The 26,270-nt window shown below is 42.5% G+C and overlaps 2 protein-coding genes and 1 long non-coding RNA gene across 7 annotated transcripts in view; 2 read left to right on the top strand and 1 right to left on the bottom strand.

Annotated features, from left to right (window-relative positions):
- The first annotated feature begins 395 nt into the window (after positions 1-395).
- rab11a (RAB11a, member RAS oncogene family) lies at positions 396-7,307 on the top strand. Its single transcript, XM_044104611.1, has 5 exons — positions 396-619; positions 2,622-2,817; positions 4,084-4,277; positions 4,370-4,450; positions 5,824-7,307. The coding sequence occupies exons 1-5, from the start codon at positions 580-582 to the stop codon at positions 5,958-5,960; spliced, it is 648 nt and encodes a 215-aa protein (XP_043960546.1). The 5' UTR covers positions 396-579; the 3' UTR covers positions 5,961-7,307.
- An 891-nt stretch (positions 7,308-8,198) lies between these two features.
- Positions 8,199-26,270, top strand: LOC122824264. The gene is made up of 4 exons (XR_006369473.1): positions 8,199-8,286; positions 23,446-23,591; positions 23,662-24,051; positions 24,624-26,270. It is a non-coding gene; the product is annotated as an uncharacterized LOC122824264 (long non-coding RNA).
- Positions 9,593-26,270, bottom strand: part of LOC122824061 (multiple epidermal growth factor-like domains protein 11) — a 78,975-nt gene continuing 62,297 nt past the window's right edge. The window contains exons 15-26 of one of the 5 annotated variants that reach the window (XM_044104275.1): positions 22,351-22,497; positions 21,204-21,338; positions 18,979-19,107; positions 18,174-18,302; positions 17,314-17,442; positions 17,113-17,241; positions 16,482-16,721; positions 15,366-15,484; positions 15,024-15,093; positions 14,459-14,512; positions 10,784-10,999; positions 9,593-10,134 (exon numbers count right to left, since the gene is read on the bottom strand). In XM_044104275.1, coding sequence (XP_043960210.1) covers positions 9,968-10,134; positions 10,784-10,999; positions 14,459-14,512; positions 15,024-15,093; positions 15,366-15,484; positions 16,482-16,721; positions 17,113-17,241; positions 17,314-17,442; positions 18,174-18,302; positions 18,979-19,107; positions 21,204-21,338; positions 22,351-22,497 — 1,664 coding nt within the window. In that variant the 3' untranslated portion in view covers positions 9,593-9,967. Of the gene's footprint in view, positions 10,135-10,783; positions 11,000-14,458; positions 14,513-15,023; positions 15,094-15,365; positions 15,521-16,481; positions 16,722-17,112; positions 17,242-17,313; positions 17,443-18,173; positions 18,303-18,978; positions 19,108-21,203; positions 21,339-22,350; positions 22,498-26,270 lie in introns of all 5 variants that reach the window. The other 4 variants (XM_044104259.1, XM_044104266.1, XM_044104283.1 and 1 more) reach the window with 4 other exon arrangements.

Consider the following 26,270-nt stretch of genomic DNA (forward strand, 5'->3'; position numbering starts at 1 on the left):
AAATGTCATCCTTCAGTGGGAAGGTTGCTGGTTCAATCTTTGTTTCATTGATTTATTTTGTAGTTTTCAAATACTCTGTCTTTGTTTATAAATTTATTTATATTTGATGATTGCTTGTTCATTTTTCCTGTATAGGAATTTAACTATCAGAGAATCAAATTCCACGAATTTCTGTTATGTTCTGATGTCCTTAATTTTACAATAAATTTTATTTAAAGAATTACGCATGTTAATGAATGTTAAATATTTGCATTTAACTTCCATTGTTTTGTAGAAAGGTGTTTTTTGTTGCAAAGTAAAGCAGCCGACTTAGTATTCTCCCAAAGTAAAGTTATCTTTACGTTTTGTCAGATGTTGGCAGCAGAATTAGTGGTTCTGGACTCGGAATCTGCCACCACACGTGCAGTTCCTCTCCTGACCACCAGGGGGCCGCAGTGTTCACCCGCCTGGATTCTAGCGAAGAAGAAGACAGGCGGAACGTCCAGATTCCAAACAGATTCCCGTTGGAGAGTCAGAAAGATTTCTGATTTTTAGTTTTTAATAAATCAAATATCGGGCTACCCTGTTCTTTTTGACACGATGGGCACCAGAGACGATGAGTACGACTATCTGTTCAAAGGTAGGTCGTGTTCCCGTCGCTGTTATCTCCCAGGCTAACTGGCAGCTAACGGAACCAGCCTTTTCTTTTGTGTTCCGTTTGACTCCGACCCCCAGCGTTCTCTCTGGACCGGGTCAGAACCGGTCATCAGTGGGTGTTAGCCCAAACGGCTCCGGTGTGATCGGGACGCAACAAAGCTGTTCTTTTTTCCCGGCGGTTCTGGGTTCGTGTTAGCGGTTAGCTCGGGCTAGCCGGCTGGCTGTGGGACACACCTTGAACCGTTATCATCCTGCCGAGGTCCGGACCGAGCATCCGGCGGGTCTTTTAACTGGGCACGGTACCAGAATCGGAGCAGAGAGGAGAGCCTGGGCCCGGAACGGGTCGGTTCTGTTCGGGTGGGAAAGGTTCTGGGAGGGTCCAACTGAGTTTAATTTAAAAACACTATTAACTACTGCTAACATTAACATTAATGTGTTTATTTATTTACAGGACATAGAAAAAGTATTCACGTTTTGTTACAATCCGATTTTATAGGATTTGTTTTTCTTTTCACAAGTAAAAATCTGAAAAGTGTGGCATGCATGTGAAATTTGTCCCTCTATGCAAATAGAGGCAGCAGAAACCTGAGACCGGGATGGAGATTCACCTCCCAGCAGGACAAACACTCTGAACCTTCAGCCAGAGATGATATAGGGTGGCCTAGTCAAAGTACAAAACTAAATCAAACTAAGAAGCATTGGAGATACTTATGAACTGCTGTTCTCCATGCAGGCTAAGTGAGCTGGAGATGTTTTTGTGTGTATTCATTCAGCGCTGGTGGAGAGAAACCACAGATAAGGTTCTGCAGAGCTGTATATAAATGCACACCACACTTTTCAACCTATAGATAAGGTGATTAAAACATTTGATCAGTTAATTGCTATCAGCTGACTTTTGTATTTTTTTGTATTTATCAGGCTTCAGCTAGTTGTTGATTTATTTTGTATTTCCACAAAGCTGCATTTGTAGATTTTCTTTTTGCAAAACAAGAAAACCTGAAACTCTGGTGGTGGTTTAAGTTTTGTTAGTTTGTTGTCAACTGATTTCTTAAAACCAAATACTGCTGTGCTGTTTACTTTTGGTGAGAGGCTCAAAGCAGAAAGTTGTGAAAGTTGAGTTTTTTTTGTGCAGCCACATTTTCAGCTGGTTTTATTGTAGCATAGTAATTTCAAAAAGTGAAATGGAACTAAATCTCCAGTCAGTTTGCTGGAAAAGATGCAACTGCTTCATAGAAACCAATTCTTGTGACAAATATAAACATTGTTAATCGTGAATGCAGTAAATAAAACTGAAAACATGAAAGCCTAACCATAAATGGATCATAATCTCAGAATCATCGTTTAGTCATAAAATCACAGAGAAAAGTTTGGATGTTTGTTGGTTTTTATTCCACAATGTGGGAAATTCAGACACCAGAGGGATGTTTGTCCCTCCTGGGCCTCCGTCCTCTTCAGACCAGTCTGTAACCAGTCTGTCCTCTGGGACGAAATTATGAGCTGGGTCATAATTACAACATTAAAAGTCATAATTAAAAGATTTAAACTCATATTTATCAGTTTTTAAGCCTTGATTACAAATTTTAAAGTTATAGCTACTTTTTATGTATGTATATTTATATTGCGTGTTGTGTATGTGTTTATAACCTGCACTTTAACTCAAGTCAAGCACAGTCTCAATCTGTAATCTGTTGATGACAATGACAAATAAATCTTATCTTATCTTAAAAATCAAAATTATGGAAGACGGAAATATTTTGTGCTTTATTTATAATTACAAGAATTAAAGTCAGAATTGGATTTTTAAGGTCATAATTATTAAATCTGATGCTCATATTATGAGTTTATTCTTGTGATTACGACTTCCTGTTGAGATTTTTCTTAATGATAGAAATGCGTTTCTATACTTTCAACAGTTTGGATAATTTAAGTTATTTTCAGGGAAAATAAAAGCGGGTCGGCCTGTAACTCTGCTCTCTGCGCCTCAGTGGTCCTCATCGGAGACTCGGGCGTCGGGAAGAGCAACCTGCTGTCCCGCTTCACCCGGAACGAGTTCAACCTGGAGAGTAAGAGCACCATCGGCGTGGAGTTCGCCACGCGCAGCATCCAGGTGGACGGCAAGACGGTGAAGGCCCAGATCTGGGACACGGCGGGCCAGGAGCGCTACCGGGCCATCACGTCAGCGTGAGTCCAGCAAGGCATGCTGGGAGCTGCTTCAGCTGTTCAGAAAGGCTTCACGCTTTTATTAATAACAACTTCATGTCTGTGCAGCAAAGCTGTGATAGTGAACAGTTCAGTAAATCGTTCACATGCAGATCCAAGAACTCAACTCAGATGATCGTAAAGGAAAATGTATTTTATCTCTGATCAACACTTTTGGTGTGACTGTGACATCATACATAGTTGGACTGTAGCAGGTGTAATTACATGTTTACATTTTTTTATTTTTCAAGATGGCCACCATTGTTGTTATGGAAACTTAATGGAGAATATAGTTATTAATCACTGCTAACTGCTAAGTTCGCCGCTAATTCACTGAACAACAATCTTAGTTCTGCTAATGCTAAACATAATAAATTAGCCAAAGCTATCGCTAAACACATAAGACAATAGCAGAAGCTATACAGTGTATTATAGTTCTGTTGAATTTATTAATAGAAAAATTTTGAACGAAAAAGGTTTTTCAGAAGGTAAGGCTAAACACAAAATAACTGGTGGCAGCTAACATTAATCACTAAGTTCAAAAAATTTGCAGAAGGTACTGGCTAACCGCTAAACAAAAAATGAGCAGGAACTAAACCGCTAATCTCTTAAAAAATGGTAGATGCTAATGCAAAACCACAAAACACATTACAAACTTGGCAGAAGCTAACGCTAATAACATAAAAGTAGCAGAAGCTAACGCTAATAACATAAAAGTAGCAGAAGCTAACGCTAATAACATAAAAGTAGCAGAAGCTAACGCTAATAACATAAAAGTAGCAGAAGCTAATGCTAATAACAGAAAAGTAGCAGAAGCTAATGCTAAACATATTAGGAAATTAGCAGAAGCTATCACTACACGCATAAAAATGAGTGTAAGCTAATGCTGAACCACTTAGTATATAAAATATTTTATGCTAACCAAAAACTGTCCTTTTGTCTCACATCTTCAGCTCCTTCCTGTTGATTGCCGTGATTCTCAGTTTCTGGTTTTGCTCCATATTATCACTTTAAAGTTGCATTAATAGAATGATCAAAGAGACCAAACACATAATGAGGAATAATTTATTTCAATTATCGCTTTAAAAAGCTCTAAAGCATCGGGCCAAGTGGCTGGTGGGAAATATGAAAAACATGCGACACCTTTATGTTTGTATCCACAGTTGAGAGGTTTTTCCAGCAACAGTCTGACGATGATGATGATGATGATGATGGTGATTGTTTGTGGTCTTCGTCGTGATGCTGCAGGTATTACCGCGGCGCGGTGGGGGCGCTGCTGGTCTACGACATCGCCAAGCACCTGACCTACGAGAACGTGGAGCGCTGGCTGAAGGAGCTGCGGGATCACGCCGACAGCAACATCGTCATCATGCTGGTGGGCAACAAGAGCGACCTGCGCCACCTGCGCGCCGTGCCCACCGACGAGGCCCGCGCCTTCGCCGGTCAGTCCAGTTTCAGCCTCAGGACGGAAACGGGGACGACCCGTCCCGCTGGTCACATGTCTCACAGACGTCTCTTTCACTTTCCTCCACAGAGAAAAACGGTTTGTCCTTTCTGGAGACGTCGGCGCTGGACTCCACCAACGTGGAGACGGCCTTCCAGACCATCCTGACAGGTGAGCTCTGACTTTATGGGCCGTCTTTGTCCCTGTCAGCAGAACCCGTCCCCCGCTGTCCTTATCGCAGCTTTATGAGGCTGTTAGCTGCAGCTAGCGCGGAGCAGCTAGCTTATCTCTGAGCCATATAACAGCAGGGAGAGGCGGAGCATCTGATTGGTCCAGCTGGAGGGAACATCGCAGCGTCTGATTGGACGTTCTGACGTTAAAGCTGCAGCTGTTTAACTTCCAGAGGAATGTGGGTCAGCTGACCGTCTGGATTTACGGCTTCAGGATGAGACTGAGAGGCAATAACACACATCCTGTTAAATGTGACAGGAAGTTATAGAATCCACCCAAACAACCAGTTATTGATTGAGTTTCTCTCAAGGCGATTGATCTCATTGATTTTTTTAAAACCCAGTTTTCTCTGTATCAAGAAGGGCCATCATCTTTCTGTTACTTAATGGTTTATTTTTTTCATAATATGATGAACTTTATAAAAAAGTAACTACATTTTAACAATATTTTGTCAGCTGTCTTAAATACTGACTGAATAAACTAAATTTAGATTTTTAGGGACAAATGCTGCGAATTAGCTATTGCATTGTGACATAAACATGGGACTGCTGTTTTCTTTCAGTTTGTCTGTGTTGCTGTATGTCTGTCCCTATCAAATAAACTAATAGTAAAAAAAATTAATAAGCTTAAATATATTTATTAAATATAGAAAACTAGGAATGTATTGGATTGCTGAAAAAAGATGAGAATAAAATTAGTGAAATAATGAACATTAGTACTGTCTGGTTGATATTTAATTAGTGTTAAAACTTTGAAAACGTGACGGTCCTCAAAATAAACTTTAATTATTGACTTCATGATTTTTTCTGTTACTATTTTTCTGCTTTCTTCGTTTTTCTGTTGTCAAATCCTCAGTTTCATCGGACAGCGAAGTGGTGAAAAGTTAACGTGATATTTATATTTCTAAAAAGAACCACATAAAGTGGATTTATCATCCCACACCGGTCTTTGTTTGGACCATTTTTCTTTCGGGGTCTGTTATGGCTCCACCATGTTTGTTTTTGTATTAACTGGCTGTGCTTTAGGATTACCAGCAGCGCCCCCTGCTGGATGGAGGCCAAACTACAACATAGGCTGACGTTATCGGTTAATCAAACAAATTATAATCAAAAAAACAATTAATCAGCAGTCATAAGTCGATTAATTGTTTGGACCACTGAGCTAAAGTTCAGTTCTGGTTCTGTGTGTTTAGCTACTGTTTGGTCAGCAGTCATCTCCATGACGACGAAGGTCTGTTCATTGGTTGTCGTTGTCAGGATGAGCAGAAGTAAATGTTAAAGTGTCGTTTAGTGATCCGTTTCCTCGCCCTGCAGAAATCTACCGGATCGTCTCCCAGAAGCAAATGTCGGAGCGCCAGGAGAGCGACATGTCGCCTAGCAACAATGTGGTCAACATCCAGGTGCAACCCACTGAGAACAAACCAAAGATGCAGTGCTGTCAGAACATCTAGGCCGGCCGTGGACCCGCTGCTGCCCCACCCTTTGACCCCGTGACCCCTGGCCCCCCCACCGTCCCAAACAGACTGCCTGATCGAGACGCAGATTTAATCCTGCGACCTGAACTCTTCCTGACCCCATCCTGACCCTCGACCCCACCAGTACGTAACGTGGGGCCCCCCTCCCCCTGTAGGCTTCTGCAGGACGGCAGGCGCATTTCATATCACGTTAGATTTACTGTAGACGCGCTGACATGTCACTGAAATGTCTTAAAATATGAATGTGATTCTTTTTCTCGTCTCCTTCCTTCATGTAATCACCGTAAAGCACATCGTATCTCAGCTTTTAAGCCCCGCCCCCTTCCTCCTCTTTAGTGCAATGTACCGTGGAGACGGCGCCGCGCGGTCCGATCGGGAACGCCGCATCGCCAGGCTCCACCTGGATCACTAGAATTAATCCGTCACGTTTTTCCGACTATGCAGAGCCGAGCGCTTCTGGAGAAATGAAGGACTGAAACGCTAATCTTTTTCCCGGATGACATTCCTGTGCAGCTAACTCTGCGTGGCGTTTTCCCAGAATCCATGGCAGCAGGAGAGAGAGGAGCCGGGCGATCACCGATTCCTAACAACACGCTCTTCTAGCTGAAGTTTGATTTTCTGCACATCCAGAACTAGAACCACATGAGGCGGGCGAATCCATGCAGCTGGGCCCCCCCCCCCATGGCCCCGCCCCCGCCTCATGGCCCCGCCCCCGCCTCATGGCCCCACCCCCGCCTCATGGCCCCGCCCCCGCCTCATGGCCCCGCCCCCGCCCGGTCACATGACGCCTCCGTTACACCGAGCTGCCTCTGATTCGACACGATGCATGGCTTTCTGTCGTTCGCCTTACATAGCCGACATTCTCATTCCTCCTTCTGGAAGAAGGTTCTGGTGGGCAGCGTGACGCGCCGACGGGGTCGGTCCGGTCCGGTCCGGTCCGGTCCAGCTCAAACCCTGAGTGTGTGTTGTGCTTGTAGTTTGAACCCAGGAGTGTGTGTGTGTGTTTGGTAGAGGGCAGCTCTGGATGAACTGATTCCTTTTTTTTGAGTTCTGGTTCTGATCGTGTTTCACATTGGTTCTGTTGTTGTTGTTTTTTTAAAACCTGTGTTGACTCTTTTTTTTTTTTTTTTTACTATATTGAATCCTGTAACTGACTGTAATTTCAGTGAAAACACCAGAATGAAATGATGTCATTTCAACCAAGTGTGACGGCGAAGCGTGGGCTCGACTCGAATGGTTTTATGTTTTGTACAGACCAATGAATTGTACAATTGTGTCTATATAAGTTATCAGTTTATCTTAATAAAGCGCACCAGTCATAAACCTGCTGATCAACTCATTTTATTCTCTCTGTCAGTGTTTGCAAAAACTACTCGGTAGTTTTTGCATCATGGAGTTTTTGAACTCGGTTGGTAGCTAACAAGCTAACACGCAGATCGCTAACAGGTCGGGCATTATGCATATTTTAAAATGTAACATTGTAAATTTAAATCTATAGATTTCTTTAATGTTTCAGCTGGTTGTTATGACGGGAAGTTATGCAGCAGATAAGAACACAAACTGCAGTGACTATTTGAAACTCAAATTCAAAAATCAAAAAAATTAAGACTAAAATGTGATCAAAACAAAATTAACAAAATTCATCCCAAATAGTCACTGATGCACCGTGGATTCTGGCTTATGACGTCCAGAAGATCAAAAAGGGTCAAAATGCAGTTCTCTGTTTTATTCCACTGTTCAGACAAAACGGGTCACAGGATTCACAGACTGACTTCACTCTGACTGGGAAAAAACCATGACCACCAGTGATCTACCTAAGACCTGTTCATACTGTCAAACAGCCACGTCACAAACTGAAATTAACTAAATGAATGAATCACTAGGCAAAAATCTATTCTAAATAAAAAATTTAACAAAAATTCAATTACAAATCTAAAAAATACAAATAAACTAAATCATCTAAATTCTAAGGTGTAACTGAAAATGGAGAAACAGCTCCTACACAAACCGTTACCATGGAAACGGATTTATGTCCACAACGATTCAGCTCCGGTCACCTGAAGTCTGTTCTCTAGGACCCACAGAGCCGCTGCAGACTTTTGGACATGATTCACCACAAACGCGACATCTTTGTTCCATGTCACGATTTTTTAAAGATGCAACTGCAAGAGAAACACGTCGGACATGTTGACCGACGTGTTTCTGCTAACAGGTCGTAACAAAAGCTCAGAAATGGAAGTTCTGGTTGTTGAACATAACTGATGACGACGACGCCCCCCTGAGCCAGGCTGACTTTATTCAGGTAAGGAAGTGGGGAAAGAAAGCAGTCGGTACATCTATTCAAACATTTCTCTGTCAGAGACGAACAAGAACAGAAAATTATTCTAAAAGGAATCAAAACACAAAATTAGCAGTTTTACATCTGATTGTCGTGTTCTTTTATTGCCGCGGCTGAAATTAAGATGTAAACTTCTGCACCTTTCCACAGATAAACTGGTGATTAGTTTTGGGACGCCTCAAGGCTGAGTCCTCGGGTTCCTTCTTTTTGGTCTTTTGTTTACAGATGTTAAATCAACTGACTGCTGAGCTAGTTAGAGATAAAAAATCAATCACAACGCTTTGGAAAACATTTCAATAAAAAGATCCAATCTGTTCACTGTTTAGACAGAAAGTGTTTTAACAAACCAGCCTGATTTCAGGCTGAACTGAAGGGTCAAAGGTTTGTAGTGGAGGTTTTAGAAGATTCATAAAATTTTAGCTAAAGTTTTGATATAAATCAACGAGAAAGACACAAGTTGTAAGTATGGAAACCTGTATGCATGTTTTCTATGCATGAGGAAATGTTCTGTTAAATATGCAGTAAAAAGAAAATGTTCACAGGGAGAAGTCTGGAGATCTTACCTATAAAACCCCAAAACCTTGAGCTAACAGCTGCTGCCTCCATGAAAGTGAAACAGAAAAATGTTTTCCGTTTGTCCAGGATGAGACAGAGGGAGAAAATTCATGTGGAAAAACTCGTCAGGTGGATTCAGGATTTCAGAAGTGAATCCAGACGGAGCGTCAACTCCTCCATCTAACCGGATCGACGATCCGGATCGGACCGCGATCTACGATCCGGATCATGATCCGGATCCACTCAGAGTCAAAAGTTTAATGCAATAATTTGGGTTATTTAGCCTGTAATATTTTTGCTGTCAGGCTGAATCATCCAAATTATTTCTGTTCATCTTTGTGTAACTTTACAAGAGTTTCTGTTCCACCTGATTTTCCCTCCTGACCTGAAGGAATTTTTCATGTTTCCAGTTTGAACCTTGACCTTTGACCTGGAACTTTTGGTTGGGATCTCAGCAAATTCTGCAGAATTCTGATCTAAAGCCGTTAACTGTAGATCAGATCCAGGTTGGCTGTAACCTGAGGGTGGCGCTAGCGGGCCGGAGCTGGACCGGTTTGGTCAGTCTGAAAAAAGCGTTTTCTGGAATCGATTTTTTCAGCTTCTGAAGGAGAGAAACTGGAGGGGTTTTCTCTGCAGCGCCTCCTTCAGGCCGGAGGTGTTTCTACGCTCAGTCACAGGGCGATTATTGACCAAAACATCAGGAGAAAAAACTATCGGGGTTTCTGAATATTTTTCTTTGGCATGCAGGAGAATGAAGCTCAACACAACAAGGGAAATCACAACAATATCCAGAAGTCCATATCTAGGACAGATATATCTAGAACATAGAAAAGAGAAACTTTGATTCCTGCTGGATCTCTGAATGTGAGCAGGAAATAAGAAAGTGTGTAAAAATAGCAGAAATGTTCCCAAAGAGGTTTCATGGTCAGGAGCCGAGTTTCGGTTCAGGAACTTTCAGTTCTTCAGTTCCTTTGAACAACAGACCCGCTTCTGAAGTTCTGTTCATCAAGTTCAGACGCTGCGCCGCTCAAACACCGTGACGAAGAAATAAACTGGTGGAACTGGGAGCGTCCCAGTGAGGGCGCTGGGCTCAGAGCAGCGAGCTGGTGGGGCTGCCGGGCAGCGGCGGGGTGATGCTGCGGGTCGGGCTGGGCCGGACCGGCAGCAGGTCGTAGTGGCTCGGGATGTGGCTGTTCCTGGGCAGGTCGTACGGGTTCTGAGGGTAACCGGGCAGCAGCGCGGCGCTGGCGGTCGGCTCTGATGGACGGAGGAGAAACAGAAACTGATTCAGCTTCAGTGAGTTTAGCTGAACTTTGACCTGACACCATAACAAATATAAAGATGACAAATCATGGAGATAAATGATAATATTGTTGTTTTGAGGCCATTTTTCAGTAATTTAATACTAAAGTCATAATAAAAAAACTTTCTCAAATATCAACTTTTAGCTCTGATGAACATTAAACACTGGAAGACATTTTAAATATCCAAAATAAACAAAACAGAAACAACAAATACAATCAATTATGAAGTTTGTAAACAAAATTTCCCATAAAATTTTTTTAGTTGAGACAAAAAAATATCAATTTTTGGTAGAAATACAGAAACATTGTATTTATTGGACTCATTTTAATTCATTATGTGATCAATTTATTGCTAAATTTCTACAACTGTCACTGGTTGCTATGGTGATTCCCTCCTTTTAGGAAGCGGGAGGGAGAGCCGGCCCGCAGCATCACTCCTTTAATCCGTCCCTGTCGGATTATTGTTTTATTTATATCACAAAGTTTTTTTTCTGGTGCTTCTGAAGATAATTTCTGCCACAACAAAAAATTTGATGAAATTGTTTCACTTTGAAGCTGTTGAGTTTTTCACTCAAACTCTGATGGCGCTGCCTTCTCCGTACCGATGTCGTAGACGTTCCTGGCGGGCGGAACGCCGCCGCCGCCGCTGCTGATGGCGGCGGCGCAGCAGCGCGTCGCATGCTCATGACGCACCGGCGACTTCATCTCCACGTAGCTGCTCTCGGCGTGCTTGCAGAGCGCCGGCTGGTCGTTGATGGTGGCGTACGGATTCTCGCTGTTCAGGGAGCAGGTGCTGGACAGAGAGCCCTTCATGTAGTCTGGAAAATACACAGGAAGGAAGAAACACGGCGTCAGGAAGGGGGTGGGGCTCGACGGCTGCAGAGGAGCTTCCAGGTTAAACGCCATTATGTGTTTAATCTGACGGTTAAACATTTAAACCTTTAAAATGCAAATTATAGAAACAAAACTCCTGGAAGCCACAAATTCAGCTTCAAAGATTTAAATATGGAGGAAAAGTTTGAAGTTCAGAAAGTGAAACTGATCCATCAGGAGAACCGGCGCCGGGCGGCGCCCAGGTCTGGGTTGACAGATGATAAGTTGACAGGAAAATGTAAAATAAAATATTACTGGGTAATTTTCATTACTGACACTTAAACCCACAATTATAGAATCTAAAAAACAACAAATCAAAGAATACAATTAAAATAAATTATCTGCACTTCTGTTAAACCCAAATCAGGTCTAAAAGCTCCATGTGATGCTGATCACATGTAGAGCCGGCCCAAGGCATAAACAAACGTAGAGAATATCAGTGCAGCTAAACTGGATTTAATGGTTTCAGCCGAGACAAATTAAAAGATCATAAATTGTTTAACAGTTCAATTTTAGATTTTAAGGAGCTGACAAGTTTACTTTGTAAAAGTTCAAAGAACAATCTTGAAAGTTAGACTGTTTTGTTACCATAGCAACAATCTGATCCTCTGAGTTGAATCTTTGAGTTTTAGCTGTTCATTAATGCATCTTAATTATTATTAATTGTCTTATTGTAGTAAACTATGATGGCATTTGACCCCTGGTCAGTTAAACCAGGCTCCTCCCCCTGATCTCACTGCATCCACAGTGAAATGCTAATGATGTTAGCATTTCACTGTGCTAACATCATTAGCTAACATCAAGGCCTCCTGAATGAGGCCTTGATTCAGGAGGGGCCCCTGAATCAAGGCCTCATTCAGCATTGGACCGGCCCTGCAGGTTGAGTCTCTGCTGCTGGATGAAGAGCAACAAACTGGAGATTTTATTTATGTGGTTTTAACAGATCTTTCATTTGGTGTCTGTTGAGTTTTAATAAACGAAACAGAAGCTGCTTTGGTTGATGAGCTTCATGGGACGAGTGGTTCTGATCCACCCGACTCCAAGTAGACAAAGCATTTCATAAGCACTGTGGTAATCATGAGGCGAGCGCCAAGACGGGCTGAACCCGGGTCCACAACGCACCAGCTGACAGTCAGCATGCTGAGACGTAAACACAGAGGAGACGTATAATATTTTGTTCATAAAGAAATATTCTCCTCTAAATGTGACACTGGGCTCAATGTGAACATCTGGGGTTCACCAGCTGCACCAGCAGAGCAAACGCAGAGGATTAAAGATCGATTGATCAATTCTACAAACAAACATGGATCCTCGTCCTGAAAGGGGCTGATTGAAAAGTTCACATGAAACACATTAAAAACTATAAACACATCTTTCTTTCAGGAATAATTCTGCCAGACAGTGAAATGTTTACCGCAGAAGAGAGGTTTGCAGGTCGACTTATAAAATAAAACAAACTATATAAATAGATTATATACATATATACACACATACATAGTTTTTTTCTTTTTAAGAAAAACAAAAAAACACAAAGTTTAGCCTGGTGGGGAACTTGTAAAGGATGACAGCCAGCAACGCCTGTAATACCACTGGAGGAAACCCTGGATACAGGTTTTATTTCTCATAATGTGAGAAACACAGAGGAAACATGAAGGAAACACAGAGGAAACATGGAGGAAACATGAAGGAAACACAGAGGAAACATGGAGGAAACATGAAGGAAACATAAAGGAAACATGGAGGAAACATGGAGGAAACATGGAGGAAACATGAAGGAAACATGGAGGAAACATGGAGGAAACAAGGAGGAAACATAGAGGAAACATGGAGGAAACATGAAGGAAACATAAAGGAAACATGGAGGAAACATGGAGGAAACATGGAGGAAACATGAAGGAAACATGGAGGAAACATGGAGGAAACACGGAGGAAACATGGAGGAAACATGGAGGAAACATGGAGGAAACATGAAGGAAACATGAAGGAAACATGGAGGAAACATGGAGGAAACATGGAGGAAACATGGAGGAAACATGGAGGAAACATGAAGGAAACATGGAGGAAACATGAAGGAAACATGAAGGAAACATGGAGGAAACATGGAGGAAACATGGAGGAAACATGAAGGAAACATGAAGGAAACATGAAGGAAACATGAAGGAAACATGGAGGAAACATGGAGGAAACATGAAGGAAACATGGAGGAAACATGAAGGAAACATGGAGGAAACATGGCGTAAACATGAAGGAAACATGGAGGAAACACAGAGGAAACATGGAGGAAACATGAAGGAAACATGGCGTAAACATGAAGGAAACATGGAGGAAACACGGAGGAAACACAGAGGAAACATGGAGGAAACATGAAGGAAACATGGAGGAAACATGAAGGAAACATGAAGGAAACATGGAGGAAACATGGAGGAAACATGGAGGAAACATGAAGGAAACATGAAGGAAACATGAAGGAAACATGGAGGAAACATGGAGGAAACATGAAGGAAACATGGAGGAAACATGAAGGAAACATGGAGGAAACATGAAGGAAACATGGAGGAAACATGGAGGAAACATGAAGGAAACATGGAGGAAACATGGCGTAAACATGAAGGAAACATGGAGGAAACACAGAGGAAACATGGAGGAAACATGAAGGAAACATGGCGTAAACATGAAGGAAACATGGAGGAAACACGGAGGAAACACAGAGGAAACATGGAGGAAACATGAAGGAAACATGGAGGAAACATGGAGGAAACATGGAGGAAACATGAAGGAAACATGGAGGAAACATGAAGGAAACATGGAGGAAACATGGCGTAAACATGAAGGAAACATGGAGGAAACACAGAGGAAACATGGAGGAAACATGAAGGAAACATGGCGGAATCATGAAGGAAACATGGAGGAAACACAGAGGAAACATGGAGGAAACATGAAGGAAACATGGAGGAAACATGGAGGAAACATGGAGGAAACATGAAGGAAACATGGAGGAAACATGAAGGAAACATGAAGGAAACATGGAGGAAACATGGCGTAAACATGGCGTAAACATGAAGGAAACATGGAGGAAACATGAAGGAAACATGGAGGAAACATGAAGGAAACATGGAGGAAACATGGCGTAAACATGAAGGAAACATGGAGGAAACATGGAGGAAACATGAAGGAAACATGGAGGAAACATGGCGGTGCAGGAAAGGTTTTTTCCTGGAGGAATGAAGAAGACGAGCAGATAAAACAGAAGGGGAAGATTTCTCCTGTGGGGACAGTAAAGTTCAGGAAACCAGGTGTGAATCAGCAGCATTCAGGTGCAGCAGGTCACCAGGACATGCAGGAGATTATTAAACACAAGGAGCCGCAGGTCAGAGGTCAGGAGGTCGGTGCCCGCCACGCCGTACCTCTGCAGGGCGGCTCCAGGTGGTAACTGAGGCGCCGGTCGATGCAGTAAACTCCTGAGGAAAGACGTGGCAGAAAACCAGAGATAAATGTCCTGGGGAGGTTGACCAAGACGTCCAGGAGGGCGGCGCTCCAGAGACGGTTTGGCCGACCGGATTCAACATTTGGTCATACAGACGTCCATTCTGAGAGCCTCTCCACGCTCTCATGGTGACACATGTTGAGTTTCAACATGGTTGAATTTAGCGCTGCAGCTTTAGCATTAGCTTCCTTTAATTACAGTGATGGTTTAGCAGAACTAACCTTCACTAATATTCATAATTAGCTTCTCTGGAAAACTGTTACTAAAGGAATTGTTTTTCCAAAGGGAATAAAATAAATGATGGGACCTCTGACTTTATTCTGAATCTGTTCTCTCCAGATTTCTTTATATTTTTACTCAGTGAAAAAGCTAAAATCCTCTGTCAGATAATCTTCGGAGAGGGGAGACGTTTACGCTGCTGGACCGTTTGGCATCCAAACACAACCTGTTTGTGTTTGGATCTCTAGGCTGCAGAACCAACTGACCCAGATCAGTGAGGTTGCAGTAGGCGCCCCACTCCGGAGCGCTGTTCCTGAATCTCTTCTTCGGCTTCATCTGGGAAGGAAACCGACGACACGTTAGCAAACACAGAGGCTGACCTAGAAAAAATTTAAAAGAAATATTTGAAACTGAAAGCAAAATACGAAACAGAAAAAATACTTTGGAAATTTAAGTTTTTTTTGCTCAATTCTAAATTTTTTATTCAGTTTCAAAACTTCTTCTTTAATTTTCAATTTATTTTTCTTCTGAACAAACTTTATGGCCCTAATTTAGCTCCATAAAGACTTTCTGATCTGTGTGTGTTGAGCGTTTTGTCTTCCACCCACCTGGGCGGCGCTCTTCTTGTCCGGCTTGCCGTAGTGTGCGGCGTAGCCGCACGGCCCCAGCGTGTGGTAGCTGGGGTTGGAGAAGCAGCCGGCGGCGGAGCTGCTGCTGGGAGACGAGTCTGCAGAGGAGAGCAGGCCTGCACACTGCAGCCCTGCTGCCGCCGCACATTAACATCAGAACATCTGCAGCTGCTGCACGTCAGCCTGACTCACTCCTGATCCAACCTCATGAAAACTTACAGAATCATCCACTGAGTTTATCAACTACAAGCATTTTTCATATATCATATACAATAATACAAGTATGGAGTTTCATTTAAAGTTAAATAAATACTTAATAATAATTCATCATAATTAATTATTCCATTAAATAAAAAAATGTCTACATGAAATGAAAGCAAGTATATAAAAAAGATACTTTTTTAAACAGGGGAGCTGAAGTGACATTTCAAATGACAAGCCCCGCCCCCCACAGAAGACCCCGCCCCCTCATTTGAATATAAGAGCCTGAAATTAAAACTGGGTTAAAAATAAAGTTAAGCTACTTTATTTTGTAAAGTAGTTTTACAAAATAAGAGCAAAAACAGCAGAACAAACAGAAAGACGGAAAAACAAACAAAAAAAAAAATCACAAAATAAAAATTTAATAAATAGATTCAGAAATAAATAAATGAATCATAAAATAAATAAATCTTGATTTAAGCAATAAATCCCAAAATAAACAAATAAACTGTAGAAAAGTAAATTACCTGTTAAAATATATATTTTGAATGTATTATTTTATTTCATGTGGACATTTATTTATCTGATTAAATATTTATTATTTATTAACAGTAGTATTTATTTAATTTTGAATGAAATGTCCGTGTCCATATTAAAGCATGTGGTGCTGGAGTAGAATGGACCCATTAGAACCTCTCCAGAACCTTCTGGTTCTGGATGGATTCCAGGAATGAAAACAGGAAATGATCCGGATCAGGAGGTTTGATCACCAATAATCACACATGAACCTTAAAACAACCTTAAAATCACCAGGACGACACCTCATCTGGTTCTGTTTGGTTCTGTTTGGTTCTGGCCGGGTGTGAGCTGCAGCCCGGTTCTGATCCGTCGTACCTGACAGCGAGTAGTCGGTGGAGCCGATGTGCAGGGCGGGGGTGTAGCTGACGCTGGGCGCCTGCTGGCCTTTCTCCCGCTGCCGGTACCGGAACCGGAACCAGACCACCAGAACCAGCATGGCCATGATGAGCAGCAGCAGGAAGACGATGCCCAGCACGGCGCCGGCCGACTGGCGCTCCGACGCCAACGCTGGGCTGATCTTGGTGTACGGGTTCAGCTCCTCCATCATCAGGGCGGCTGAGGACACACAGGAAGCTGTCACAGTTTCACGCTTTTATTCTGAAGGAACATTTCCTGTTGGAGCTGCTGCTTTGGCTCTGATTTACTTTGGGTCACAGCTTTTCCTGTGGACCATCATTCCTCCACCGCCGTGCTCCACAGGTGAAGCATGAGGTTCTGGAGGTTTCAGAGGAAGAAGATCAAACTCCAAATCTTTTTGTTTTTAGCTGCCAAGTTTCCAACAAAGCGCTGGATGTAAACAATAACATGTGGCCACCATCTTGTTTCCAGTATATATTAACTATAAAATGATGATAATATGTATATTTCTGTGGTTTCTCGTTTGGACTGAGCTGCTGATCTTTAGTTTTGTTTTTAGAAATGAACCCGAGCCGAGCAGCCGCCTCACCCTGGTCGCAGCGGATCCCCTTAAAGCCGATGCTGCAGTAGCAGGTTCCCGTCACGTAGTCGCACGTGGCGTTGTTCAAGCACTCGCAGAGCTGCTGGCAGCCGTAGCCAAACGTCCCTGACGGACACTCTGGAAGACAGGAGTCCATGTGTCACAAGCGTCCAGAAAGGCTGAGGAAGACGGCGGGCGGCGGAGACTCACTGAGCTCACAGCTGGGCCCCATGAAGCCCGTCCTGCAGGAGCAATGGCCGCCGATGTGGTCGCAGTCGGCGCCGTTCTGGCAGCGGCAAACCTCTGAACACTGAACGCCGTAGAAACCCGACGGGCAGCCTGCGGGGAGATGGCGCTTAAAACAAAAGTATGCCACACTTTTCAGATTTCTTAAAAATGCTGAAAGCCACATTTTATTGTCTTTCCACTTCAGAGTTATGAAGTTTTGTGTTAAATTATTATTTTGAACAACATAACATGGGGGAAAAGTTTCATTCTAAGTATTTTTAGAAGCAGCAATCTCTATCCAAAGATTTTTTAAAGTTTGGATAATTTATTCTTAAACATATTAAATGTTTAAGAATAAAACATTTATTTTTTATTCTTAAACATAATAAAAAATAAATGTTTTTTTTTTTGTATTTATACGTGACTTTTTTACTGTGATGTAGAAAAGTTACATCTAAGTAACTTTTCTATGTTCCTGTGATCATTGATGCAGTTTAATAATCTGCCACTAGATGGTGCTGTTGTTCCAGCTAGCCGGAGCAGAGACGTTGGGCTCAGTCTGTGTGTGTGTGTCTGTGTTTCTCTGTGTGTGTGTGTGTGTGTGTCTCTGTGTTTCTCTGTGTGTGTGTGTGTCTCTGTGTTTGTGTGTGTGTGTGTGTCTGTGTTTCTCTGTGTGTGTGTGTGTGTCTCTGTGTTTCTCTGTGTGTGTGTGTGTCTGTGTGTTTCTGTGTGTGTGTGTGTCTCTGTGTTTGTGTGTGTGGGTGTGTCTGTGTTTCTCTGTGTGTGTGTGTGTCTCTGTGTTTGTGTGTGTGTGTGTCTCTGTGTCTCTGTGGGGGGCGTACGCTGCGTGCAGTAGAGTCCGGTCCACCCGGGGCTGCAGGAACACTCTCCGTCCGCGGCGCTGCACTCGGCTCCGTTGTGACAGTTGCACAGCTGGAGGCAGTCTGGACCCCAGGACCCTGCAGGACAGGCTGCCAGAGAAACCACAGAGAGTGAGGGAGCGTTCACACCAGCCATGTTTAATCTGCTTTAACACGACTCCAATCTGTTTGTCCAGAAAGTCCGGTTCGGTTGGGGAGGAGTGAATGCTAATCGACCTCTGACCTCTGGTCCTCCTGACCTCAATCTGGGTTCGGTTGAAGAGAACTCTGGTTTGGTTTGAATGCGTATCTGAACACCAAATGGACCGGAGACCGCTCTAAAAGCAGGAAGTGGACCACAGTGCAGGGCATTCTGGGTAAATCCAACCAAAGCTAACATGCTAGCCTAGCGCTAGCAGCAGAAATGTCTCCTAAAGAGAAATCCTCCAACACTAAAATCTGACGCCTCCATCTTGTTTCCATCTGGTGAAGAAGGAAGTTGCTCTCAGTGTCTTCAGAGGTTTTTGTGTGGTTTCCTTCAGTGGTTGTTGGTGCAGCGCCCCCACAGGCCAGGAGGAGAACAGGTTGGGAAAGAAAAGTGCAGCAGCTAAAAATTGGTCTAAAATCCAACCGGACAATCAGGAGGGAAAACATCCAAACTCTAACTGAAGTTCAGCAAAACAATGTCAGAGAACAGGAACCTGGGTATAACATCTGTTAGTCTGCGTTTGTCTCTGGGACTTTGACTACACCAATGCGACCCGGGGCGGGGCGGTCTCTGTCTTACGTTTGGAGCAGTCGTCTCCGATCCAGCCGGGGTAGCACTGGCAGGAGCCGTCCAGCGGGTTGCAGGTGCCGTTGTTGGTGCAGACGCAGGACTCGGCGCAGGCCTTACCGAACTTCCCGCTGGGACAAACTGGAGACACGGCAGAGCGGAAACAGAACAACCGATGCTCTACATGAGGAGCCGCTTTAAAATGAAACCCTTTCAGCAGAATGTGGGGGTCAGGCTGAACGCTGCAGCAGGTTCCACCTGGTCCTCTAAACCGCCTGCAGCTGCATTTCCATTCACATTTAGTTATTAATTCATCGGATTGATGATTTTTATTCTGATTGTGTGAAGTAAATCCAGACAGAAAATCGACATTCAGCCTTTTAGGGTTTGTATTTATTATTTGTTCAGTCGCAGAAGTTGGATTTAAAACCTTTGTAAAGTTAAAAAGTTTTAATATGAATCATATGAAGCTGTTTTCAAGCTGTAACTGAATGAACTCACCAATTAGTCTGTAAAAATAACTTTTATGTCTTGCTCCATTTTTAATTGGTTGACTTTGGTTTCCAGAAGGTCTCCAGTTATTATTATATTTTTAATGGTTTATTCTGCATTTCTTAAGATTTTATCCTGAAAACTTTAAGATCCAGGTGGGAATTTTTATTAGCTCCTACTTAATCATTTAAAATTAAAAGTTTTACATCATAAATCATTGAGCTTTAATCATCTCAGTTTCACACTTTAAACTCTAATCATGATTATTAAACAGAATCATTTCTTGAAAAACAGGATTCATTTCATTTCATGTGAATTTTCTCCACATTTCTAAGTAGAAAGCAGAAAGCCGGGGTGTCCAAAGTGCGGTTCGGGGGCCATCTGTGGCCCTGGAAGAGATTTTTTGTGGCTCTCGTCTGTAAATAAAAGTATATATTTTGCTTCATGTCTGCATGAACCGGACCAGAACCAGACATGGTTTTAAATCAAAGCTTTTGAATAAATGGAATCTGACCAACAGTTTGATGAATTTAAAGTTGACAAAATGTTGTTCACCTGCATGACGTGTTTATCATGTTTCCATGTTGCTGAAATGGGCAACAAAAATAAACCTGTAAAATGCATTTGGCTCTAAATGTGCTGCTGCTGCTGAACATCTGTTCTGCAGTGGTGATGATGAGGAGCTGGCTCTTCGTCCTGGTTCCTTTAATAAGCCGCAGACTGCAGCCGCCGCTGTGAGCTGCTCATGTTAATTGGCAATAATCAAAAAAAGGCCCAGAGCGCATGAATTTATCATCAGGCTCGTCAGACTCCACAGTATCTGCGTCTCAATATTTTATTAGTGTAACTGAATATAAAAGAGGAAGATTACATCCCGGAGCATCAGGAACTTCGTTTCTACCAAACAAGCCGGAGACGAGATTTTTTTCTGCTTTCTGGAGAAATAAAAACACATTTTCCACCTGAACTTTCAGGCCTTTTGTCTCCAAAACAAAAAAACTCGGATTAAAAACATAAATCAAAAAACTGGCTGCGTTTTATGGGGCCTTCATGATTTTCTAGTCAAAGTTTGACGAGGAAAATCCACATTTCCTCTCCGATTACAGGAAGACTGCAGTTGTTCAAACTGACTGTAGATTCGTTGAACTGAATGTTTCATCGGGTCGAAGGAGGTCAGAGGTCATCCTGCTCAGATATTATCAGAACCCGAATGAAGGAAATCAGATCTTAAATGAATATGAATCAGGTCTGAAAGGAAGGGATTCCCAGACGCAGGAAGTTTCCTGGAAGACGTGGAGATCTGAACCGGAGAGATCTCCACCGGTTGTGGAAGCATGTCAGAGCACGGTGGTGGCAGTGTTATGATCTGGACATCTTACTGTCACTGATGAAACCATGAATTCTGTTCAGGACGATGATCCAAAACAAGCAACAGTAAATCCACCTCTGAATGGGTCAAATATACAAAATATGGTTTTTTGAGTGGCCTAGTCAAAGCACAAAAAGGACATTTAAGCCTCCACTGTGTTTTAAAACACAAAGTTCCTCCACAGACTCAACCAGACAGCAGGAGTTATTATTATTTTAAGAAATGTTTCTACCTCTGTTCTTTTTGTTATCTAGAAATGAAGCAAATAATTTGTTTATTTGTATAAAAAATGTGGTCAATTGATTAATCATCAGATGTTGTTTGGGTTTTCTGTGAAGCGGGGAGTCCGGTTGGCGGGATGAAGCCGAGGACTGACCTTGGTTGCAGAGGGAGCCGAAGAATCCGCTGAGGCAGTCGCAGCGCCCGGTGACGTGGTGGCAGGGCGCGTCGCTGTGGACGCACTGGGGACACGGCTGGCCACAGCGCAGGCCGTAGGACCCTGGGGAGCAGGCTGCAGAGGAAGCACAGAACAGCTGATCTGACCGATCGACGTCCTGCTGCTGGAGGGTCTCAGGTTCTGGTTCCAGCTCTGACCCAGACTCATTCGTCAAGCTTTTAATTGGCTGTAATTGATGTTGGTCTAAGTGGCAGGCTGCTCTCCTGCCTCCCTCACGCTTCTGCTTCCTCCTATTTAAGATAATTACTTCAACTGTGAACCGAAGAGCCTTAAATCTCCCACTGTGATCCACAGAGAGGCCAGGAAACCACAGAGAACCAGAACCACCAGAACCGTTCTGCAGCCAGGAGCCAACAGGAAGCAGCAGAACATCTGGACCAGACAGGACGCTAACAGGAAGCTAACAGGAAGGAGCAGAACATCTGGACCAGACAGGACGCTAACAGGAAGGAGCAGAACATTTGGACCAGACAGGACGCTAACAGGAAGGAGCAGAACATCTGGACCAGACAGGACGCTAACAGGAAGCTAACAGGAAGGAGCAGAACATTTGGACCAGACAGGATGCTAACAGGAAGCTAACAGGAAGGAGCAGAACATCTGGACCAGACAGGACGCTAACAGGAAGGAGCAGAACATTTGGACCAGACAGGACGCTAACAGGAAGGAGCAGAACATCTGGACCAGACAGGAAGCTAACAGAAGGAGATTTTGTTGAAATGTAGGATTTAGATACAAACATCTTAAAGAAAGTTTAAATTCAACGACAAAAATAAATAAAAAGTCAAATAAATAAAAAACTAGATAAAAAATAAAATTAGATAAAAATAAATAATTATGAATAAATAAAAATGAATACAGGTTTGAAAATAAGAAAATAAAAATAAAATACAAGAAATAAGATAAACATAAAAATATGAATATAAAAATGGTTAAAAAAAATAAAATGAAGAGAAATAATAAAATAAATAAAAATAAGGGAAAATAAATAATAAAATGCAGGAAATGTAAAAAGAAAAAGAAAGTTAAACTAAAAGAGAATAAATAAAAGCTGCAGCATGTTTACTTCTCCTGCAGTTGGTGCCGCGGTATCCTGCAGCACAAACGCAGCCGCCGTCCTCTGGGCTGCAGGAGCCTCCGTTCTCACAGGAGCAGCTGGAGGAGCAGTTTGGCCCCCAGAGGCCCTCAGAGCACACGCTGTCACAGTGGACGCCTGCAGGAGTAAAACATGGTTCTGGTTCTGATCGGTGTCAAACTGTGCAGCTCGGCCCGGTTCTGATCCGTTTCATCTCCACTGTGGGATTCAGGAGCCATTAAAGGCCGAAACAAACCAACACCGAGCAGCGGATCAATCCGCTGCTGAAAGTAGTCCTGACCCGCGTCACTCAGCGGCTGAATCACACGGAGCCGACAATTCGGACCAAAATGGGAGGAATGGGAGTGGGAACTGGTTTTAATGGGCTACAGGAATACGGTCGTTTTTAACGGCCAGCCTTTAATGGCTGCAGGAGCAGAGAAACCACGGCGGCCATTTTTCATCTGGATTTATGGCAGATTAGTTCAGTTAAGAACAACTTTCTGAATCTGTAGTGGGAATATTAGAAAACAGAGTCAAACTGGTTTAGCTGGAGTTTTCAGAACCGGTCCGATAAATTCCTTCAGGAATCCAAACGCCTGCAGAGGAATCAGAACCAAATCAATACCAACGATTCCCAAAGTGCTTTTTATTAACCACATCTGGTCCAACAGTCTCAACATCCGGAACTTTTTATCTGCTGTGGCTTCCAAACCTTTTCACACCCCGACCTGAAACTTCTGCGTTTCTCCTGGGATCTTATGAGACCAACCAGAACATCCGTCTTCTGGTCCACTCTGACCAGTTTCCCCTCAGCATGATGCTGATGAAAGGGAGCTTCAACTGAACAAAAACCTCTGCACTCATTTTGTTTTCTATCGAATTCTCAAACTGAGCTCCACTGACTGAAATTATGAACAGAAATCTGATTGGTTTTAATTTGGTTTCTTATTTAATGGAAAACTGCAATTGCAAAATTAAAGTTTTGTGGACATTTGAGACGGAAACGCAGTTCAAACGGAGGATTCACAAATCTAATCTTGGCTTCGTATTTAAAAGTGTGAAAAAGTTTCTTTATCATTTCAGACCAAAACATCTGGACTGTTGGGCCTGTGAAGCACGGTGGTGGAGGTGTGATGGTTTGGGCTGCTGGATCAGAAAGTCCACTGAGTTATAATCATATAAATGAAATATTTCCCGGTGTGAGTCAACCTTCTTCTGTTTGACTTTGGGTGAGAATGATGCAGATCTAAACGTTTTGCAGAAACTTCGGTTTTGCCTTCACTCTCCGTCTTTCATCAGCCTCACATCGGCGCCGCGTCTCTCCGCCCCTGAGGCAGAAACAAAAGCCGCTTGTGCAGGCCGGATCAGAGCCGCCGCTCACCGGGGGACGGCGCCCAGGAGACTCCGCCCACATCCGGTCAGACGGTCCACCAGCAGAACGGCGGCGCCGTTCGCCACAGAACCGCTACGTTTAAACATCAGGGCAGTGAAACATTCCCCACGTTTCCAGAACATTCACCAGGGCAGCAGAACTGAAGTTTCTGACCCGGTTCTGGTTGTAAAAAAGCATCAGAACCGGCAGATCCAGAGAAAGATGTTCAGTTTCTCATCATTTTATTATTTATTAGACTTCCTGAGTTTGTCTCCAGCTCCTCCTGAACTGGGCAGATAAAATAACAGAAGAAGAAGGTGGGGCTTCATTCCTGCTTCTGATTGGACGCTGAAAATAATATTGTTTGTTTTGCTAAAAGCAGTTAGCCTGTCAGTGAAGCTATGCTAACCTAAAATAGCATATCAATGCTAACAGGTGCTATCGCTAATGCTAGCGTCCAATTCACATTTCTAAAAAAGGATTTATTATAAAATCCAATCAGAGGGTTTAATAAGCTGAAGAACAAATTAAAATCTAAAAGGCTTTTGAAATGAAAATGTTGCTGATTTTACTGATGGGTTTTGATTTAAAGGAGATTAATTAAATATAGACCCAACATTTAACTTGATTAATATTTTAATCCAAAATTTTCACTAAAGTATCTAAAACTGAATTTTTTGATGTTTAAAGATGGAGGAGCTGCAGAAAGCTAGCATTAGCATTTTTCCTGTGAAATACAGAGAACCGAAGCAGAACCAGAAAGATTCTTTAGTTTTAGTTTAGTTTACAGAGGGGGGGGTCTGATTGTGCAAAAGTTTTAATGCATTCATGTGTTTTTGTCCATTAGAACTTCAACAAGTTTTAAATATAAAATTATCTGATTCTGCAGGATTTACCTTCATCCATCAACTCTGAGCAGCTTCCCGCAGCATGATGCTGCCACCACCGTGTTTCACTACAGGGATGATGTCACTTTTTATTTTTGTGTTTTATGATTGGAGGATGGCTGCTAATATGTGCTATAGAAATAACATGGATTGATTGATTGATTGATTGATTTGTTGATTGATTGATTTGTTGATTGATTGGTTTGTTGATTGATTGATTGATTCTTCTACATGTTCTGCCACTTAAAATCTAATGAAATGGAAATAAAGTTTGTCCATCATAATTCTTCCTTCTGTGTTTTTCTGTCATGAATCAGGTTTGAGTGATGTGTACTGGTGTGAACTTTGACCTGAACAGTTTAATGTCTCCTCTCCTGATTGGCCCCTGCAGCAGCAGCTCTCAGTTTCTCCGCTGAGCCGGAGGATCCAGGCTGAACCGTAACTCGGCCGTCGGACTCATTCCAGCCTGAATCTCCATCAGGTTTTGAATTATTGGTTTTGAATGTTCGTGTGTCGCATCGATCTGTTGTCTCCTCTCTCTAACGTTCCTCTCCCTGCTGGGATGAATTTTCCTCCACATCAGCAAGAAAAACATTATCAGAGAAAAGAAATGGTGAGACAATTATCTGATGAAGTCATCCGTTTCCTCCAGATTCTGCAGCGTCCGACGAGTAAAACGTTTGGCAGATCCGACTCGTCCTCCATCGACTGCGCTCATCAGAAGAGCTGCTTATTGTTTATTTACACAGAGCATCGCTTTCATAATCTGATCATAATCTGATCATAATCTGATCTAATCACAGCGACCGACACCTGAGAGGAAGAAGCAAACATATCTGAGTTCATAAAAAAGATTCATTTTGATAAAAAATGCTGAACTTTTTGTTTTTATTGATCGCACCAGAATAAAAGCCACAGTTTGAAGAAAAGAAGGAAAATGACAGATTTTCTCTTTTGAGTTTTTTTTTAAAGAAATGTTTTACTATAAGGATTTGACTTTTCATTTTCTCCTTCACTTTATTCTTGACATGGATGTGAAATCATTTTTTTATGTTCCTTTGAGTCAAAACGAGGGCTGGAAGAAATATCACAACACAACCGTTTCAGTCGATTTTCATGATAATTGATTCGTTTTTAGTTTCAAATGTCTGAAATATTAGGAATATTTGGTTTTTCCTGCTTTATCCAAAGTTTCATTCCATTTCGTTTTTGTTTTTAAGCAGTTATGAGACACGATGGGAAAACTTGAAACTGCTGCTGCGCCAGTAACTCAACACATTGTTGCTAGGCAACCAATGAGTGAGAGAGTTGATGCAACCAACCTAGCTCAGCTGCTAATGAGCGATGGAGCAGCTAAAGCTTTTCCTCTGCCTACATCTCCCAGAATGCTGTGCGGTTCTGAGTCAGTGGATATTCTGTATATTGAATATTGGGTTTTCTATCAGATGTAATATTTATTGATATTGATCACATGTTTAACATGATTGTTATTATTAATGGTTTATTCTCAGTCAAAACAGAAAACTTGGTTTGTTTAGTTTTGTTTATGTGGCGGCTAAATGTGACTGGGCGCTAATGCTAGCTTAAAAATGAGAAACACATTTTTCCATTTCAATCGAATCGTTTGCTAAAAGTCTGACTTCCTGCCA

The sequence above is a fragment of the Gambusia affinis genome, linkage group LG02, assembly GCF_019740435.1.
Source record: "Gambusia affinis linkage group LG02, SWU_Gaff_1.0, whole genome shotgun sequence".
Classification (NCBI taxonomy): Eukaryota; Metazoa; Chordata; class Actinopteri; order Cyprinodontiformes; family Poeciliidae; genus Gambusia; species Gambusia affinis.

Excerpts from the sequence above, each read along its gene's own strand:
- rab11a (XM_044104611.1), top strand. The coding sequence starts at position 580 with ATGGGCACCAGAGACGATGAGTACGACTATCTGTTCAAAG. Across the intron at positions 2,818-4,083 it reads TACCGGGCCATCACGTCAGC|GTATTACCGCGGCGCGGTGG; the intron begins GTGAGTCCAGCA and ends GTGATGCTGCAG. Across the intron at positions 4,278-4,369 it reads CGAGGCCCGCGCCTTCGCCG|AGAAAAACGGTTTGTCCTTT; the intron begins GTCAGTCCAGTT and ends TTTCCTCCACAG.